The 18,264-nt window shown below is 57.3% G+C and overlaps 2 protein-coding genes across 2 annotated transcripts; both read right to left on the bottom strand.

Annotated features, from left to right (window-relative positions):
* Positions 1 to 401: 401 nt before the first annotated feature.
* Positions 402 to 8,429, bottom strand: B0T26DRAFT_754044 (BcPKS16, polyketide synthase; the record flags this gene model as incomplete). Its single annotated transcript, XM_060445783.1, has 2 exons — positions 402 to 7,748; positions 7,815 to 8,429. The coding sequence occupies 2 exons, from the start codon at positions 8,427 to 8,429 to the stop codon at positions 402 to 404; spliced, it is 7,962 nt and encodes a 2,653-aa protein (XP_060295320.1).
* A 5,490-nt stretch (positions 8,430 to 13,919) lies between these two features.
* On the bottom strand, positions 13,920 to 16,683 carry B0T26DRAFT_783803 (uncharacterized protein; the record flags this gene model as incomplete). The annotated part of the gene is made up of 3 exons (XM_060446752.1): positions 16,079 to 16,683; positions 14,309 to 15,960; positions 13,920 to 14,098 (listed from the first exon to the last, which is right to left on the bottom strand). The coding sequence occupies exons 1-3, from the start codon at positions 16,243 to 16,245 to the stop codon at positions 13,920 to 13,922; spliced, it is 1,998 nt and encodes a 665-aa protein (XP_060295319.1). The 5' UTR covers positions 16,246 to 16,683.
* Between the last annotated feature and the right edge of the window lie 1,581 nt (positions 16,684 to 18,264).

The following is an 18,264-nucleotide window of genomic DNA, read 5'->3' as shown; positions in this document are numbered from 1 at the left end:
AAAGTCAAACAAGTGAATGGCACTGCTTCGACAAAGTCATACCCAGGTCAATGTGTAAAGAGTAATAGATCGTGTCTTCATTATTATATATATAATAGGATGCAGTTAAGGTAACTAGATAAATCTCGCTATGCCAAATCAACTAAAGAGATAGGAAACTGTTGCTTAGCAGAGCGCACTAATTACCATCCTAGGGCGCGCTGCACCTAGTAACATCGACTTGCGGTGCCGTATCTCATAACTCGTTAGTTGGTAAAGCTCCAGGAAAACACCCAAAAAACATCGCTGATGCAAAAAAATGACCCAAGACAACTCGCCACCTGAAGAGCCCTAATGAAAAGACGATGATGCCTCATTTGTAAAAGAAAACACAAGGAAATTGCCGCCCGCCTCGACTAATTCTAGCCCTTGATAATGTCAAACAGAAACTGATAGCCAGGGGCCACCTGCTCGTCCCACGCCGGCATACCAGGCTTCAGCCGCATGTCGTGGATATGAGGGCCGTTGGGAACAGGCAAGAACCCGCAGCGGAGGCCCAGCCGGCTCATCTCGTTGTGAAACTGTGTGGCAGATCTGAACAGGGCAAGCTCGTCCGCGTCGCCGTGGATGATGAACGTGGGGACCTTGTACTGTCCTGCCCGCAGGCGGGCTGTTGGGCAGATGGCCGCCTGTCTCTCTGCCGCGGGAGCGTCTAGCACAACCTGTTCAACCTTTGTCTCGTGCTTCTGCGTGCCGTTCAACATGAGAGACATGGCGAATTCCCTCGGCTCTCTCAAAATGGAGAGAACCAGCTCCGACCGAGCATCGCCAGGCTTGACCCAGCCGAGCCCTGGCCCTTCCCCGTCGTGAATGACATCGTAGCCCGTGAGTGGGCTCGGCAAAAGATCCATCTGGAGGAGCTGCTCTCGTGACAGGCGCGGGGGGATCCGAGAGATGGTAGCCCGAGGCGAAAACACATCGGCTGCCAGCCAATCTGTGGGAGCATAGAAAACCAAAATGGCCTTCGGCGGGCTCATTCCTACTGCCTCCAGGGTCCAGGCAGTCGACATGGCAAGATGACCCCCTGTCGACCAACCGATAACGACGATCTGCTCCGTGTCCAGTACAATACCATGCGGGGCCACGATGGCTGGAAGCTTGCGCTTTGCCCAGATGTAGGCATCGCGGACGTCTGCCATGGCGCCATCTACGATATTGACTTCAGGACACAGTCGGTAGTCGAGGCTGACGGGCAGAATGCCATTCGCAAGGAGGTGGGCTGTTTGCGCAGGCCGAACCGAGTTCCGGGACAGAGTCATGTAAGCGCCGCCGTGCACCATCAGCGCAATCGGCATGGGCCGCCGGGACGATGGTTTGGCTGGTAGAAAGATGTCGGCTTCAATCTGGACGCCGTCCTCCTCCTTGTAGATGACCGTCTGCTTCTTGAACAGAGGCGAGGCAGCCAGTGGCCGCATGAAGCCCCCGTTCGGAGAGTCGGGAATGGTATAGTTGCAGCCAATCAGCAGCAGCTGTGTGTTGGCATCCTCGGAATCTCCGCGCGAGAACATGCCTGCGCCGAATCCGGCTTTGCAGAAGATGTTCATCCACGACTCCGCCGACTGCAGTGGGTACGAAGACCCGCCGTCGGCCAGCCACCAGCCCTCGAGCAGGCCAAAGACGAGATCAAGCCAATCCACGACTCGGGTGATTTCCGACAGGACCATGAAGCCGTCTCGGTTGAGCATCTGCCGAATCCGCCGCGTGGTGGCCACCCGGTCCCGCGTAGCGTGCACGCAGTTTGTGCCGAGAATAATGTCAAATTTATCCGTCAGATGGGCCGGCGGGTCATATTCGAGGTCGACCTTCTCAAAGAACATCCAGTCGCTATACTGAGAAAACCTGGTCTTTGCCTTTGCAACCATTGTTGAAGAGATGTCGGTGAAGATATACTCGACCTTGACAGCGCCGGACTTGTGAATTTTGGCAAGACTCTCGGCAAGCTCGGCGGTCGTGCCTCCTGTCCCGGCACCGACCTCAAGAATTCTCAAGGTTCTCGGCCGCTGGTCTCGAACAGCTGGGCTCTCAATGCATCCCGAAATAAAGGATATGAGCTGGCTCGTCAAGGTAGCCAACATTGGAGACTTGCTGTAGTACTCGGCTAGCAGGTCGCGGGAGCTCGCGGTTCCAAACAAGAGCTTAATGGGGTCGGCTTCGCCAGTCAAGCACTCTGCCATCTTTGTGCTTGTGATTGCCAAAAGGCGCGCCTCGACTGCATACGCCGGATATTTCTGCAAGAACTCAGCATGCAGCCATGCAGCTGGCTGAGCCGGGACGGCCTGACTGGTGCGGACTATTCTCGCATCGCCCCTGAAGCTGACGAGGCCGTGTCTCTCGACGATGCCCCATAGGCGCTCGACGACGTTGGAATGTTTGGGGCGATAGCTGATCTGCGGCACAATTCCCTCTTCGGAGAAAGACGACAGGTCTACGCCAAGCTTCTGGAATGCTTCCAGTATGTATGCGAGGCACAGCTTGCCCTGCTGAACTGCGACATCGTCCCAGTAATGCTGGAAGCCGCGGCTTTGTGCAGCAGCTTCAAACTGCGCGTCACAGGCTCGCAGTCCCGCTCTGGGATCCGTCTTTACGCGTGTCTCGAGCAGCTGCGTTGTTGGCGTCCTGATCTGCAGCTCCCGAGCATTAGACGGCAGGGCGGTGTTGGATTGGGCAGATACCAAAACCTCCAGAGGCATAGTTCGGGCTTCTCCAGGACTGACAGGCTCCCAGTCGTCCTCGTCGTCACCGTCAGCATCGTCGTCGCCACTGCCCACTGTCACTGTCCGGACAACACGAAGAAGTTCTTCGATCGTGGATTGCAATGTGATGTCGCTCGTGTCGAAGGAAGTCCCAATGGGGGAGGCGTCTGTCACCGATGACAGGATCTCAGTCAAAGCAAGAGAATCGACCCCAAGCTCTTCCAAAGTCAAATCTGCTTTGATGGAAGAAGCAGCCACCCCAGTAATTTCCACAAGCAATTCTGTGACTTTGCCCTCCCACAGCCCAGCAGTACCCACCGGTGGGAGGGGCGCTTGTTGATGCTTGGGCTTGGGCGAGGCCGTCTTTGGAGAACCAAGGAAGGCCCCCTTTGCTGCGGCAGCCAGTCTAGCACTCGCTGGAGCCTTTTTTGCAGAAACCCCGTACACGTGTTGTTCGAGTTGCTTGACAGTCATGGACAGGATATCTTGGCTGTCCATTGCTGCCGCTTGGTTCAGAATCCCCAGCTCTTCCGCCATCTCAGCGGCGGCAAGCGAGTCAAGGCCCAATTCGGCAAGAACTGCATCTCCGGGGATAGCCGAAGCCGCCACTCCCGTGTAAGTTTGCAGAGTGCTGCGGATATCTGGACTTTCTTCGTCTGAGGAGAGCTGGGTGTCCAAATCACTCACCGCCCAGCTGCTGTCAGAGTCCTGCCCATGGAAGCTGCTCGCCTTTTCTGAAAGAGAAGAAATGCCTGGTGAGGGATGCGATTGTGGCATCTCGGCGACATTGGGTCGAGCTTGGGTCTGCTTGCTGCCAGGAACTCGGTTTGTTGCGTCGAGCAGGCGTTCCAGTCGCGTTACGTCGAGTTTTGCGAACCGGCAGCCTGTGAAAGCCGCAGCAACGGACCCGTCGACCTCTGAAAACGCAAACACGTCGCCGATCACTTGTGACGAGCCTGTCGACGTGTAGGATGCGTGCACCTTCCAGGATTGGCAGTCCAACATGTTGCAACCGCTGGCAATTGCCGCATTGTCGACACCAGTGCAGATCATGACCTCGTTCTTCCCGACATGGTCGCTGGTATTCAAGAGAAGACCCACAACCTGAATGAAGCTGTCCAGCGACACGGCATCGCAGTCGCGGATGACAGTGCTCTCCTCCACACCGGGCTGGCCGGGGGGAATGCGAATCTTTCCAATGGCTTCTGTGCCGTTCATCGTGATGCTGGAGATGCCCTGCAGAAATCTATCGTAGGAAACTACGCGGGAGAAAAGGTCATATGCGCGCTTCTGCAACATCCTTTCGGCATCCTCGCTCGTTGCAAGAGTTCTCATTCGGCTATTCACAAGGCGTGCCATGGTCGCCAGCTTGGATGTGGATGACTTGGCCACACGACCCTTGGCGTGTAAGGTTGTCTTGTCCAGCTTACTTGAGCGGTTCCGGCTAACAATGCTGAACTCCCACTGCTGGGAGCCGGTAGAGCTGCTCGGCTCCTGAAGGATGACCCTGACGTCTTCTGCTCCAAGACCCAATGGCGCCTGGATGTCCAGGTCTTCAAACTCGAGTCCTGACTTGGGCAAGCCGGACCCAGCATTCAACAGGTCCAATGCCATGGCAGTGCATTCGAGATAGAACGAGGCAGGGCATAAGGGCCTGTTTCGAACAGAATGACCAGTTACCATGGTCCTGAAACGTTGGCCCTCGGCCAGAATGCTAAAGTGCTTGGTCTTGCCGGATTTGTCGGCCTCGGGCAACAGCGTGACAAGCTTGCGCCTCTGTTCAACAAGAACCGGCTCGCTCTTGATCTCAGGTCGCTCATCTAACTGCCGTTTTAGCACAGCCGCATGGTCAATGTTTTCAAGCCACGCAATAGTGGGGTCAAACTTGTACGGAGGGAGCCAGGTGGGACTTGTTGCGCGATCGGTTGGGAGGAATGACCAATGTGTGACGTCCAACGAAGATCGCCACAAGCCACAGACTGCTCGTGAGATGGCGTTCACGGGGGTCTCGTCATCCTTCGTCGACAATGCATGGAAGGTGTGGTCGTCCAACCGCAGAGCCGCCCTCTTTGTCATTTGCACGATTGTCGTATTCATTCCAGCTTCGAGCCAGACACAGCCACCGAGCTTTTCCTCGACGCGCTGAACAGCATTCGCAAAGAAGACGGGGCTCCGTGCCTGGAGCGAAGGGTTGTAGTTGGATTCACCCGGCAGGCGAGATGTCTCGGAGCAGAGCTCAATGGGAATACTGGGTGGCCTCCAGTCAAGCTCAGAGCTGATCTTGTCAAGATCTCCAAGAATTGGATCGACAAGGTGCGAGTGAAATCCATGGCTGGTGCCGAGACGCAAACACTTGACAGGCGGCAGCCTTGAGACAAGGTGAGACTCGAGTTCGGCAATGGCGCCGCTGTCTCCCGACACAACTTGGCTCTTGTCCGAGTTGTAGCAAGCAATCACAAGATTCTTGGCACTGCCGGATAGTTTGAGACTGGCAATAATATCTTCGACAACAGTCGGGCTGGCCATGACGGCGAGCATCGCGCCCTTTTCCTGGCCCCACTTCGTCTTCATCAGAGTTGCGCGGGTAGCGACAAGCTTCAGGCAGTCGCGCAGCGACAAGGTGCCGCTGACGGCCAATGCTGCAAGCTCGCCAAGGCTATGGCCGACCATGGCACTGGCTTTAAGTCCGGCCTTGATCCAAGTTGCGGCGCTGGCGTACTGGATCGCCACAGAGCCCGTCTGAAGAACGACAATGTCGGGTATATCAGTAGGCTGAAAGATTGCTGGCACAATTGAAGGAAACCCAAGATCTTTCAGAATGGTGTCGCACATGTCGACGTAGGTCCTAAACGTCGTGAAGCGATCATAGAATTCCCTGCCGAGATTGATAGTCTGCCTGCTTTGACCCCCAAACAGAAGCACGACAGGCTTGGGGGTAGACAGCTCGAGGGCCTCTTCTTGCCCGCTCATCAATGTCTTGATGAGGCCTGAAGTTTCACTTGCTTCAAAGACAACACGATGCTTGTGCTGCTGCCGCTTCTCGCTCAGCGTGTAGGCAAGTTCGGCAAGACTTGGTTGCGGGATTGCCTTTGTGAGGTAGTTGCCAAGAAGCGCTTGGTAGTTCTTCAGGCTCGACAATGACTTGGCACTGATGATGATGGGCTGTTTCATACCCGATCCCGGCTGCGAATAATCCTTTGACGATACTGCTGGAGCCTCGCAGCACAGGACAGCGGCATTCGAACCAGCGGCGCCGTACGAGTTGACGAGGGCGGCGCGGACGGGGGCGTCCCAAGTCGTCAAGGTCTTGGAGATGGTCATCCTATCAGGCTCGATGGCTGGTATCTTTGGGTTCCAAGTCTTGTGGCTGGCCTGGGGCGGTATGCTCCGATGCTCAAGCATGCAGATGACTTTCAGCAGACCAGCCACTCCGGCGGCAGTCTCGCAGTGACCAAAGTTTCCCTTGATCGAGCCAATGTGCAATGGAATGGCTCTTGTGGAACTCCCAAAGACGGATCGGAGGCTCAATATTTCAAGGGGATCGCCAGCCTGTGTGCCTGTGCCGTGGGCCTCGACAAACGTGACCTGGTCTGGGCTGATGCAGGCTTGTTTCAGCACAGAACGATATAGCTGAGACTGCGCATTGGATTCGGGAACGGTGAGACTGCGTGACAGGCCGCTCTGGTTTGTGGCAGCTCCAGAAACGACAGCCATGATGCGGTCGCCGTCGGCCTGAGCCTGTTTGAGGGACTTGAGAACAATGAGTCCAGCGCCTTCGGCCCGGCAGTATCCGTCTGCATCTTTGTCGAACGGCTTGCATTGGCCCGTCGGACTCAAGAAGCCACCCCTTCCCAGGTCGAGGAAGTTGTTTGCTCCCGCCATGACGTTGATGCCTCCAGCAAGAGCAATGCTGCATTCGCCTCCCTGGATCGCCTTCACCGCACGGTTAATCGCCACCAGCGACGACGAACAAGCCGTATCAATGACCTCGGCCGGACCGGTCCAGCCGAAATAGTAGGCCAGTCTGCCGCACAGGAACGCCCTCAGAGTACCGGTTGACGTGTGTGCGGTGGGTGAATGCGCACTTGTGTTATCGAGATACTCGACAAAGCTCGCGCCAACAAAACATCCGACAGCGTCGCCGCGCGATCGCACATGGGAGCGTGTGTAGCCGCTGCACTCCATCGCCTCGTAGGCGAGCTCGAGCAGAATGCGTTGCTGTGGGTCCATATTGATTGTCTCGCGGGCGTTGATGCCAAAGAAAGCGTTATCGAACCTGTCCACGCCGTCGACGAAATTGCCGTAAAACTTGCGGTTCTTGGTGAAGTTTCCGCTCTGCGAAGCCCGGTATCCGCCGTACAAATCAAAGCGGTCGGCCTTCACCTCCTCGTGTCTGTCCTGACCTTGAACGAGCAGATCCCAGAGCTCATCGAGATTGTTCGCACCCGGGAGACGGCATGACGCGCCAACGACGGCCACGGAGTTATCAGGATATTGAAAGCCACTGGACATCTCTGTGGCCGAAATGGTGGGCCCGGTCCTTGGTTCCCGGCTCCAATCCGATTTTGTGATGCGGAGGCCGAGCCTATCAAAAGGGGTCAATGGGACGCAGTCGCCAATGCCGAAGGAGACGACATTGTGCGAGATGGTGCCTGCCCTCCCAAGGTCCGCGGCAACGTTTGATAGGAGGCGAAACCAATCGCACTTTGACGCAAGGATGGCCTCGACGGACTCCCTAGTCAGAGAACATTTCTCGATGAGGTTCCCCGTTCGATTGGACCTTGCGGGGACTTGCAAGAGGTCTGACGCCGGGAAGTTGAGCAGCTCAGACTTTTCGCACAGTGTGGAGAGCTGGGCGGCCAGATGCACATTCTCTGGGCTGTGCATCTTGCCCCTGACATCCACGCTCTGAACCGTCAGCCCCTGCTGAGTGGCGCTGGCTTGCAGGCGAGAAATTTGTTTGATTGGCCCAGCGATGCTGATAGACTTTGGATCTGTGACAGCCGATATATATGTCTATCACGTTGTGAGCCCCTATACCAAGACATGGGCAACGTCGAGGACCGCCGTTTCGGGACTTACATGTGGAAACATGCCGACGAGCTCTTCGGCCTGGCCTTCTTTCTTGAGCCTGATAACAACGGTTGTGGTGCCCGGAATTCTCGAGTCATCGCCGAGCTCCGCATAGATGCCGACTGCGAATGCGAGACGGATGGCGATTGGTAAGGATTCGGCCAGCTCCTGGTCACGTGTGGCGCAGGAAAGGGCGAAAGCCGGTATCAGGCCAACGCAGTAGCCCTGGATGCCGCCGACATGGCAGGCCTGGGCGAGGAATTCAGAGTGCGTCAAGCTCCTGCTCTCGAGGAACTGAAAGTACTGGGCGAGTTGAATAATGACGAGCCTGGGGAGGGCTACAATGGGCGACAAGGCGGAGGCGGCAGGGCCCGACACGCCGTCGGCCAGCCATTGCGTGAGGAGGGGGACGAATGCTTGCGGCCCCTGGGAGATACGGGCGATATCAGGGTTGTCCCCGGCAAGGAGTGCCCAGACGCTGAGCAGCGAGGCGCCCGAGGCGATGTCACGGACAAGCGGGGCGAGCACGGCGTGTCCGAGGCAGAAGGCGCGTATGTCGTCCAGATAGGACGGCAACGGGGCGCGGATCAGGGGGCCAAAGACGGCGAGGGAGACGGCGGCCATCGCACAGGCTGAGGGTGCCAGTGGCTGGCTACCTAGAACCAACTGCCTTGGTTTTGCCTTGGCATCTGACTTTGTATGGTTCCGCCGGGTCGGGTCGGGTTTTGAGGATCGAGGGTCGGGATTTGGGGCTCAAGGGTCGGGGCTGCTCTATATATAAATGAAATTGGCAAGGCACCACGTGGGTGGTCGTCGAGGTCGCGTCTTATCAGTAGTCTGCCTTAGTTCGCTCTGTGGGTTTGCCATGGAAGTCGTCTGTCGTCGAGCTTGGGCCCTTGCTGATCTGGATTGGGATGAAATTGAAAATGGAACCTTGACTAATTCACATGTACGTACCATGTAAGGTAGGTCGAGGTGGGAATTGAGCCTCGAATCTCCCGTTGGTGGCACAATCCGGCGGCCAGGGTAGGTACCTTAGCTGGTGGTGGTAGTATACAGGATGAGGTGGGTGGGTGTGACCTGGTATGGAGACGAGCACCCACAGCCCACCAAGCACTTTGCTGGAGCATCTCGCTGGAGCACTCGCTGGAGCACTCGCTGGAGCACTCGCTGGAGCATGGCTGCAGGAGGCCACCTTGGGAGGAAGGTCCGAAATGGACACAAAGTCCACTGAGGCAAGCAAGGAAGGCACGTCTCTTGCCCGGTCCTAACCCCTTCCAGCATAGGGGCCGACGCGCATGCCGACCTGGTTGGACAAGCAGCAGAGCCTGCAGTGACGGGGAACGCAAAGAGCTCTCTTTGCGCCATCAACAACTTCCATTAATAGAGCCAAGACGACTGATCAACACGGAGGCGACAAGGACCGAAGCGGGCGCAAGCGGGCATCGTCGAGTTTGGCTAAGCCGTTGGTGATTCAACGAGAGAGTGGCAGGTGCGAGAGCGTCCCCGGGACAGGCAATGCCAATCGTGCATTTGCTTGGAATCCTTTGACGCAAACAGAATGATTCAGACCATTGGGACAACCGACGAACTCCGACGTACCTTTCTAGCGGCTGCAAAAAAATGGCGTACCGAGAGGGCCCGGGGGATCCAGAGAGCCGGGACTGAGGATGGGTGATAGTGGGGGAGCACAAGAACCAAGAGGGGTTGGGTGACGCGGGCGCGCTTCTCTCCACCTCTTTTTCCGCTTCCCCCCCCCCCCCCCTCCGGCACTCTGTACCTCCATCCTACGTCGACGTCAAACCTCCGATTGATTGACTGATTGACTGATGCTGATAGTGTACGACACCTCGAAGCAGTATCTTGCATCGCAGCGGCACTGCAAGCCATGCCTCCGGTATCCTGGCGTGCGCCCATTGCCATTGCCATCGCCATTGCCAGGACATGCCATGCCATCCTCGATACCAGTCTATCGTGCAGCAGCGAACCACTGCCGGCCACGTATGACACGTACGGGTTGTTGAGGGGCTGCTGGGTCGGATGCACCCGGCCGGGTCCAGCTTTGTTTAGCCAGTCTGCTGCATCGCCGACTGACCTGCCTAACGTGGAAAGCAGCAACTTGACAGGTCACCTCGCCTCACCTCGCCTCCGCGGCGGTCGAAATCCGGTCCGCTAGGTCTGGCCGAGGTGGACGGTCGATGGCGGACGGCATCGCCAGTGGGTTGAGGTGGAATTTTTTCCATGCAAACTTGCGTGCTTAGAAATGCCTACCTCTTTCGGTCCCCAGGCCTCAGTTCCTTGACCGGATGCGAAAGCGAGCAGCCGTGATAGGTGCTCAAGCTAGATTGCGGATTTAAGAGTCAAGACCGAGCCAAACCCTTGTTTTCTTTCTTCGATTGATTTGTTGGTCGGCTGGTCCCACCTAAATAGCTGTGATCACCGAGCGAGAACCCCGCTCACGGCCAGTCGTGGAACACTTCTACTGGCAAACAGAACAGGGACGGGCGTAGCCCGGGAAGATGTGAGAGAATCCCAAGGTCCCAGGTTCCCACCTCGCTGGAGACGAGCGTCCCAAAGATGGTGCCATGTGCCGCCATGCTGGGGAGAGTGAGACTACAATCGGTGGGAAGCGGGAGAGAGCCGTGCGTGTCTCTGCGCCACAAATCCCCTCGCTCGGGCCTCCCCTGGTGTTGGCATCGAGTCCCGACGGGGCGGCACCGTCTTCAGCATGGCGAACAGGCTAAGGTAATGTGGTGAAGTGCCCGGCGCGGTACCTCCGTACCCCCTCGTCGAATTGGGCTTGATGTGCTACGACATCGGGTACGGGAGGCTCGGGGTAAGGCTCCTTCCCACCCCTCCACCCCTCCCGGGCCACCCAGGAAAACGGTCTGGCTGGCCCGCCATACCCCGCCAGCGCCCAATGAGAGCCTGCGGCACGGACCACGTCGGTTGAGACAGTGGTCCACTCGGCCTGCAACAGAGCGCTCTGCCCGGTGATTTGGGTCGCCCTCCTATTCAAAGTCCTTGACGTCTTGCTGCAGGCGATGGCGTATCGGACGCACAACAGTCCACGATGCGCGGGATATTTGGACGCGAGAGTCGGCGATGCCAGAAACCCTCTGCCAAACGCCCACACTATGCATTCTACTGTGCTCGATGCGAATTGCCCAGGATGAGGAAGCGGCTTGGCCCCATACAGGCAAGCCGAGCCGAAGCGCTAGTCCCTTTGGCCCGAGCCGTCCGCACCGAGATTTGCTGATGATGGACGTGGCATGGGAACGTCTTTCTTTTCTTTTTTTCGTTCCCGCCTATCTGCCCGCCTCTGCCCCCTTCGCTCCACTCCGTCTGGGGGACCCGCCCGCACTATTCCCAAAGCTAGAAGAACCGTTCGGACGACGAATACTACACTACGTACAGTTAGACTACGTACAGTTAGACCAGCATGCTCGTCGTACTCTTTACCGCGTGCAGCAAATATTATACCTTATTGATCCCATCTCCCATCCCCACCTTTCCCCCCACAATCCAAGCATCCCTTCACCGCTCCGAGTGACACGAGACAGCACAAATCCCTGTGATGTGCCTATCTATCTGCTGGCTGCTCCTGCTCCTGTCGCTGCTCGCTGCTGGTTGCTGGTTGCTGCGTCGCCCATGGCGCGAGAACTAGACCGAGCATGGAGCCATTATTGCGTGCATAACCCAGTATTCCGGGGGGCGAGACCGGCCGTAGCTGCCTGTCCATGTCCATGTTGGCCGTACTCTTTGGAGCGCGCTGCACGTCAGTCGTTAGAAGCGGAGAGACGATGATCATCGTCTTGGCACGATAGCGATAACGCAGTTCTCGGGAATGCGTCCACGCTCAACGGCATGCAATACTCGTGGGGTTCTTGGGTCTTGGAGTGTGCCAGCTAATGCTGCCGAGGAGGCAGGAGTGGAGGCTTCCGACATCCGCACTCGTCACATTCCCAGCGCCCAGCAGCAGCCCACAACCAATTTGTCACGGCGTCCATCCTCAGACTTGGTTGCAGACGGAGTATTCCGTCCAGAGCCCACAATTCACGCAGGTCTGGTCTAGGTCCAGTCCTAACCAAAGCAGATGCCGCCCGCGTCAGCAAGTGATGACTCGGTACGGATACTGTACCAGAGCGAGCCGTGGGTTAGTTCACTCGTCCCGCCCATCCAGACGCTCCGAACCCGCTCATGCGCCTCTAAAGCTTAGCAACCTACCTACCTACCTTTGTCAAGGGCCCATGGGATCATCCAAGACCTACCCTACCCTGTTACGGCCATATATCCACCACGTCATGCTGCAGCCGTATGCAGCCGCCGCCCTTTGTGGGAGAGTCTGAATTGATAGTTGCAAGCCGTGCAACTAAACCCTAAACCAGACACGTTACTGTGGCTCTGGTCCCACCTCCAAGGCGCTGCTCTGCAGCTTCACATCGTTCGCTCGCCGGTCGTTGGTAATAATTAAGGCAGCATTTCCCAATCTGAGTGCCGAGGGTGTGTGGCCGTTGCGCGGCAGCTACTTGTAGTTGGATTGCTAAGTTTGTTAGTTCCCGTCTCGATGGCTTAGTCTAATGCCGAGGGAGTTCTTGAATCAGCGATGTTGAAGTCTCGACGCCAAACGCATTTACCGACTTTCCAGCGGCTGCAGTGTAGTTCTTAGATGCTGACGGTGATGGCTATTCGTGCACCGCTACACAACAGTACATACGCTAGGACAACCAGACTTGGACAGTAGAACGAAGCGTTGCAGTTTCCAACCACCCACCACGTAGTCAACTCGGACGGACTTTACCCCTTATGTGAAACGCTGGTCAGATAGGCTGATGCAAACTCCCTCCATACCCAGTCGAGAAGTTAAGCGAGACTAAGCATATCATGCAAATCTAGAACCCGAGATTTTCAGTCTGATGGCTGCCAAAGCCCGAGAGTTCGACGTTATTAGCCAAGTACTTTCAATACAAAGAAAAATCGTTCATCTCTACTTTTAGGTAGAGGTTCTAATTTCTGTCGGCGAATTAGCGCAGTTTAATTTGCCTGATTGGAATCCTTTGACGCAAACAGAATGATTCAGACAGACTATTAGAGCAACCAACGAACTCCGAGGTGGCTTCCTAGCGGCTGCAACAAAGAGGCGAGGCGAAGCGAGGCGACCTGTCAAGTCGATGCTTCCACCGACCGGTACCGAAGCAACTCCCTTCTAGCCGAGTTGCTCCGAGCCTCATTACCAAGAGTTGATCCCGTTGGCTTGGCACAGAGATAAGCTAGCTATGACAACCTCCTCGGGGCTGTGTGTGCTACACTACTGCTTTAACTAACGAGAAAATGGAGAGAGGATAAAAGAAGAGAGGAGAGAGGGTAAAAGAAGAGGAGAGAGGGTAAAAGAAGAGGAGAGAGGGTAAAAGAAGAGGAGAGAGGGTAAAAGAAGAGGAGAGAGGATAAAAGAAGAAGAACCAGAAAGAGAAAATGGAAAGTTGAAGACTTGGCTTTACAAGCAGCACTGATGCGGCTAACGTTGATGACTTTTTGCTCAAAGTTGGATCTGATAAGCAGCAAGTTGAAAGATATCAAGGTAAGAAGAACAAACCGCAACCATGATTTCGCCAACACGCCACAGCCAAGCCATGTTCGTAACATTCGTGACTAATGCTGATTCCCATCCTGCGCAATGAAAAGGCAATGAAAAGGCAATGTCAGTGAAAAGGCAATGCCAGGCAAAAGCAGACACCAGAAAACGAGAAGAAATGAAATAGAAAAGGATTGAAAGACAGTGAAGCTGAAGAGAACAGGCCTGCCTCATTGGATACCCAATGAACTCTGACACGGGCCCCAAGTAAGATATGTCCCATTTTATCTACCTCTCCCGTCCAACTTGATTCATCTCAACTATCCTACCTCAAGCCATCAACACAACCCAGCACAGCACTACCCCTGTTGTCATTGCAACTCAAATATGATCACCTACCAGACAGACAATTAGACTCATTCAATCATCAACCTCGGCAATGTGTGTGGACGCTCCAAACCCAAAGAAGCCAGAACCAGAACCGGTGCTAAGAAAAGAAAAAGAAAAGAAGGGAAGAAAAAACAGGAAGGGAGAGAAGAAAATCACAAAAACAAAAACTCAACCTCCCCCCAGCTCACAAACTCGCCATCGAAAAGCAGCGACCCCTGCACAGAGCGGACGAGGTTCTCGCGCGCAGCCTCTGCGTCGCCGGCGCGCTCGGCGATGCGCGCCGCGTGGTAGCGTGCGCAGCGCGCAATGGCGCGAGCGCGAGTTTTTTGTGCTGTTGATGTGGATGTGGATGTGGATGTGGATGTGGATGATGGATTTGATTGTGAAGGTGAGCGTGGATTTGGTTGGGGATGTAACCCTATCAATCGTACTGTGTGACTAGAACTGGACGATGTAGGGAGTGGTTGCGGTGACGCTGGCGATGGTTGCGGGTTGTTATTGCCGCCACTGGTAGCCTGCTGCTGTGTCCCTGACATATTACCACCAGCTACACTCATGCCGCTGGCGGTAGTAGTATCCAGCGCCAGCAGCGGCCGCAGACACTCTACAGCCAGCGCATCGTCGCGCCGCCTTGCCAGCGCCCACACGGCGGCGTCCAGTGCCGCCGCCGGCGGATCTCGCTCCGTCCCGCCGTAAGCCGCGTAGCGCGTGTCTGCGAACCCCGGCGGAAAGGGGAGGGTTGAGACAGATGGCGCGGTGCTGCTGTTTGCTGGCGGCGGTTCCGGCGTGCCGCTGTCTAGCAGCGGGTATCCGTCGCGGTCCTTGTCGAGCAGCAGGACGGCGGCAGCGGGCAGCACCACGCCGAGCCGCTGCACCATGCTGTCGAGCACCGCGGCCAGGAAGCGGCCCGCCGACTCGGTGAAATCGAGGTGGCTTTCTAGCACTAAAAGCGGACGGGGCGTTGCGGCGGCGCCCGTGGGAGATGCAGGCGGTGGCACGGCGCTGCTGCTGCTGCTGCTCCTGCTGCTGCTGGCCCTCTTGTCGTGACTCTGCCCGCCGTGACTCTGCCCGCCGTGATGCTGCGGAGGGTACCGGTGGATGCGGAAATCCTCGCCGGTCCCCGCCATGACGACATCGCCGCCGCCGCCGCCGCCGCTGCCGCCGCCGGCGTCCACGCAGCCACTTCCCTGCGCGTATTGCGGCGGCAGCGCAACGCAGGCGGTGTGCACGACGGTGGCGAGCTGGCGCGCGGTGGCGGCGAAGGGGTTGTGGAAGGGGCTCGCGTGGCCAAAAGCGTGGAAGAAGTTGACGAGGTAGAACAGGCGCACGCCGATGATCCCCGCGCTGGCGGGCTCTAGCAAAGCAAAGCTGCGGTTGAGCGCGCGGAAGCTGCGGACCGCGGCGCTGCCGGCCGCCGTCTCGGCCTCGATGAACCCCCGGTACATAGCCAGCTTGTACCGCAGCGTCATGATCCACTCCTGCGACCGCGCGTTGCGCAGCCAGTACTCGGTCGTGCCCCACGCCTTGTCGCCGTCCTCGAACAGCACCGTGTGGTAGGCGCGTGTGAGGAACTTCTGGAATACCTGCAGACCTTCCGCGCTCTGCGGCGCTGGCGCGCTGGCCGGGGTGGCTGTTGTGTTTTGGTAGTGGTGGCTGCTTTCGTCCTGCCGCGGGAGGGGTCCGGGTTGGTGGTGTGAGTAGTGGCTCGCCGACGGAGATATTGGCGTTCGAGAGGCGGCAAGGGCTGGAGCCGGGCCGGGCCCCGGCGACGACGAAAACGCCGACGGGGCAGACGAGACCATGGACGACGAAGACATGGGCGAAGTTGTCACGTCGAGATACGTGTCGATAGGGGCAAGCCCGCCGCCATGTCTGTAGCTAGCCGCAGCCACACCGGCGGCGGCGGGATCTGGGGCGGGCGAGGGCGTTCGACAGGCAATCTCCCTGGCGGCCGCGGGACTGAGGTGGGGCGCCGTGTCGACGAGCCGCGGGATATCGAGGCCCTTTCTCCTGACGTACGTATTGACGCGGTCCCAGTCGACCTCGCGCCCGCGGATCGTGTAAGTCGCCGCGGCCGCGCTCTTGCCCGCCCGCTCCCGCTCCCGCCGGAGCCGGAACAGCTCGACCACCTCCGACTCCTTGAATTTCTTGTCGAGGCCCCACGACTTTATCCGCGTCTTGTACATTCGCTGGCTGCTTCCCGGCGCGGTTACATGTTCATCATCAGCAACCCCACGATACACCCTTGGTATTTTGTTCTTTATCTCCCTATGTTGTAAAAACGGAAAGGATGGTGAGGGAATCTTCTTACGTCGCTCGGAACCCATGCCGGTCTTCCATGACCTTCATGACATCCTTGAGGGGCATGTTCTGGGCCTGGTAGAGCTCCTGGATGGTCGCCCGGTGCGTGTCCCACTCATCGCCGGCCACCCAGCCAGCCGTCGGCTGGAGGTGCGGGCCGTGGTCAGCTTGGTCCATGTCGACGTGTTCTGCTTGACATCACTTCGCTACATGACATGCTCCCCAGAGACAGGACGATGCGGCCGAGGAGGGGCAAGATATGTGGAGCCAAGCGGTGTCGCGAGCGAGCGTGGCTTCAAAGTTCGTTCAGCCGGCTATCCACTCGGCTCCCGTGCTGCGCCACCGTCTAGCTCGACATTGGATTTGGCAGGGCGAGTCGGAGGGGAGGAGGCCCAGGGCCAGAAGGGGGGCCGGCAGGCAGGCTGGTTTTTGGGCGGCCGCAACATGCGAGACCGTGTTTACGTTGGAGGCCTAGAGTCATGTCGTAATTAGGGAGTCAGTCGGGGACGCGTGTTTATTAGCACTTCAATCAGTATTCAGCAACACGGGCTCCTGCTCCTGGGCCCGCCGGCGCCCGGCATAATTCGAGGCCATCCTCATCACGGCCGTTGGCTCGTTGGCCTAACCCAAAGAGCATTGGATGAGGCTTGGGGAATCCTCCCTTAGTGTGGAAACTCACAGGTCGTGTGGGATTGACCCCTTGGCTCGTCGTGTTTTGGCCGCAGAAAGGCTTGTTTTTATCATCCCTTGTTGATATGAAACAAGAGGCTTCCGCAGTTAGGCTGAATTTAGCTATGAGCTCTTTTTATCCCTCTCCTCCCCCTCAGAGAGAGAAATCCTTCGAGCTAGGCCATTCCAGGGAGGCGTGTGGTAGCAGTCTCTGGGGTTGGTTCAGGTTGGGTATGAGCCGAGTCGAGCACTGCCACCGCACGAGGCAACTGTGGTTAATTGGGCAGCAGCATGGGCTTGCGTCCGCCCCGGGTCCCGCACGTCAGCTTATTTATAATACCGGGCAGTCAGCACGCACATGGACCCGGGTGGTCGAGTTGAAAAAAGGCAGCAAAAGTCCCTGGGGCTCAAGTTTACTCGTGGAATTGCCCTTGCACGGTGCATCGCCGGTGGCAAATCCGGCCGCCGCTCGTATTCCGTGGGGAGAAACACAGCGTCTCAGGGGTCTTACCCTCCCTTTGCCAAATGGCACGAGGTACGGCCAGAGGCCTCCTCTACGGTGGCCTCTTCGGTGGCCTCCACCTCGAGTCTGCAAAAGCCCGCTTTGAGCCAACGCCGGATGTGGTGATGGGGCAAAGCCTCGCCTTCGGGCCCCACAACCTCCGCCCGATGTTTTATTGAATACACCGCGCCGGCGACCCTGTGACGAGGGCGACCGCCCATGACTAAAGATCAAGATGGCTCGAATCCGGCCCCCAACCGGCAACTATTTATCCGGATGATGGAACGACGGCTCACAGCGATCCGGGGGTTCCCATGTCGCCAGTGGCATACATGTAAGACGACGTTGGCCGGGACAATGCGGCCGAGTAAACATGGCGCACGGATCGGAATGGCGGCGTCTAGTGAGGAGTGAGGCGTTCATGCAGAAGGCTAGGTACCTTACCTAGAGCTGAGCTATGGGTCTATGTGTAGCAGCGGCGCAGCGCACTGACGTTGTGCCTTCCTTGCTCGGATGACATTGGGACTGCAGAAACAAGCTACTCGCTCTGCTGGAGTAGGCGGGGAGGTAGGGGTGCCGGGTAAGCAGATCGGCCGTAATCCTCCGCCCGAGACCCGGCTTGGTGAGTCCAAGACGGGCACTTATGATTTGCCCCGGTTGCCCTCGGCCTTAGTCTGGCGAACTGCAACGTCCTTTTGCTATCTACCAGGCGTAAGATGCCATGCGAGGTCTTTGCGGGTGCACCATATTGGTACTTTTGCAGCACAACTACCTTCATGTTTGGCGCAATCTCAATTCAAAGTTCGTCCAACATGGGCGACCAGAGATGTGGCTAGACACGAATGAATGTACTTGTTCGACAGCGGCAACGGCACCGACGACGGCAAGCAGAACCTCCAATTTGATTTGATTTGATTCAGCCACGGGCCCCAACGCCTCCAGTCTGCATCGTCGTGACTGAGCAGACCGCATAATCAGACCCTGCTCTGTTTCAATGTCTCCTAATTACGGCCGGGCAGAATTTG

The sequence above is a fragment of the Lasiosphaeria miniovina genome (genome assembly GCF_030549165.1).
Source record: "Lasiosphaeria miniovina strain SMH2392-1A chromosome Unknown B0T26scaffold_5, whole genome shotgun sequence".
In the NCBI taxonomy this organism is placed as follows: Eukaryota; Fungi; Ascomycota; class Sordariomycetes; order Sordariales; family Lasiosphaeriaceae; genus Lasiosphaeria; species Lasiosphaeria miniovina.
The sequence above is the reverse complement of the archived record's forward strand: the minus strand, read 5'-3'. Positions and strand labels throughout refer to the sequence as shown.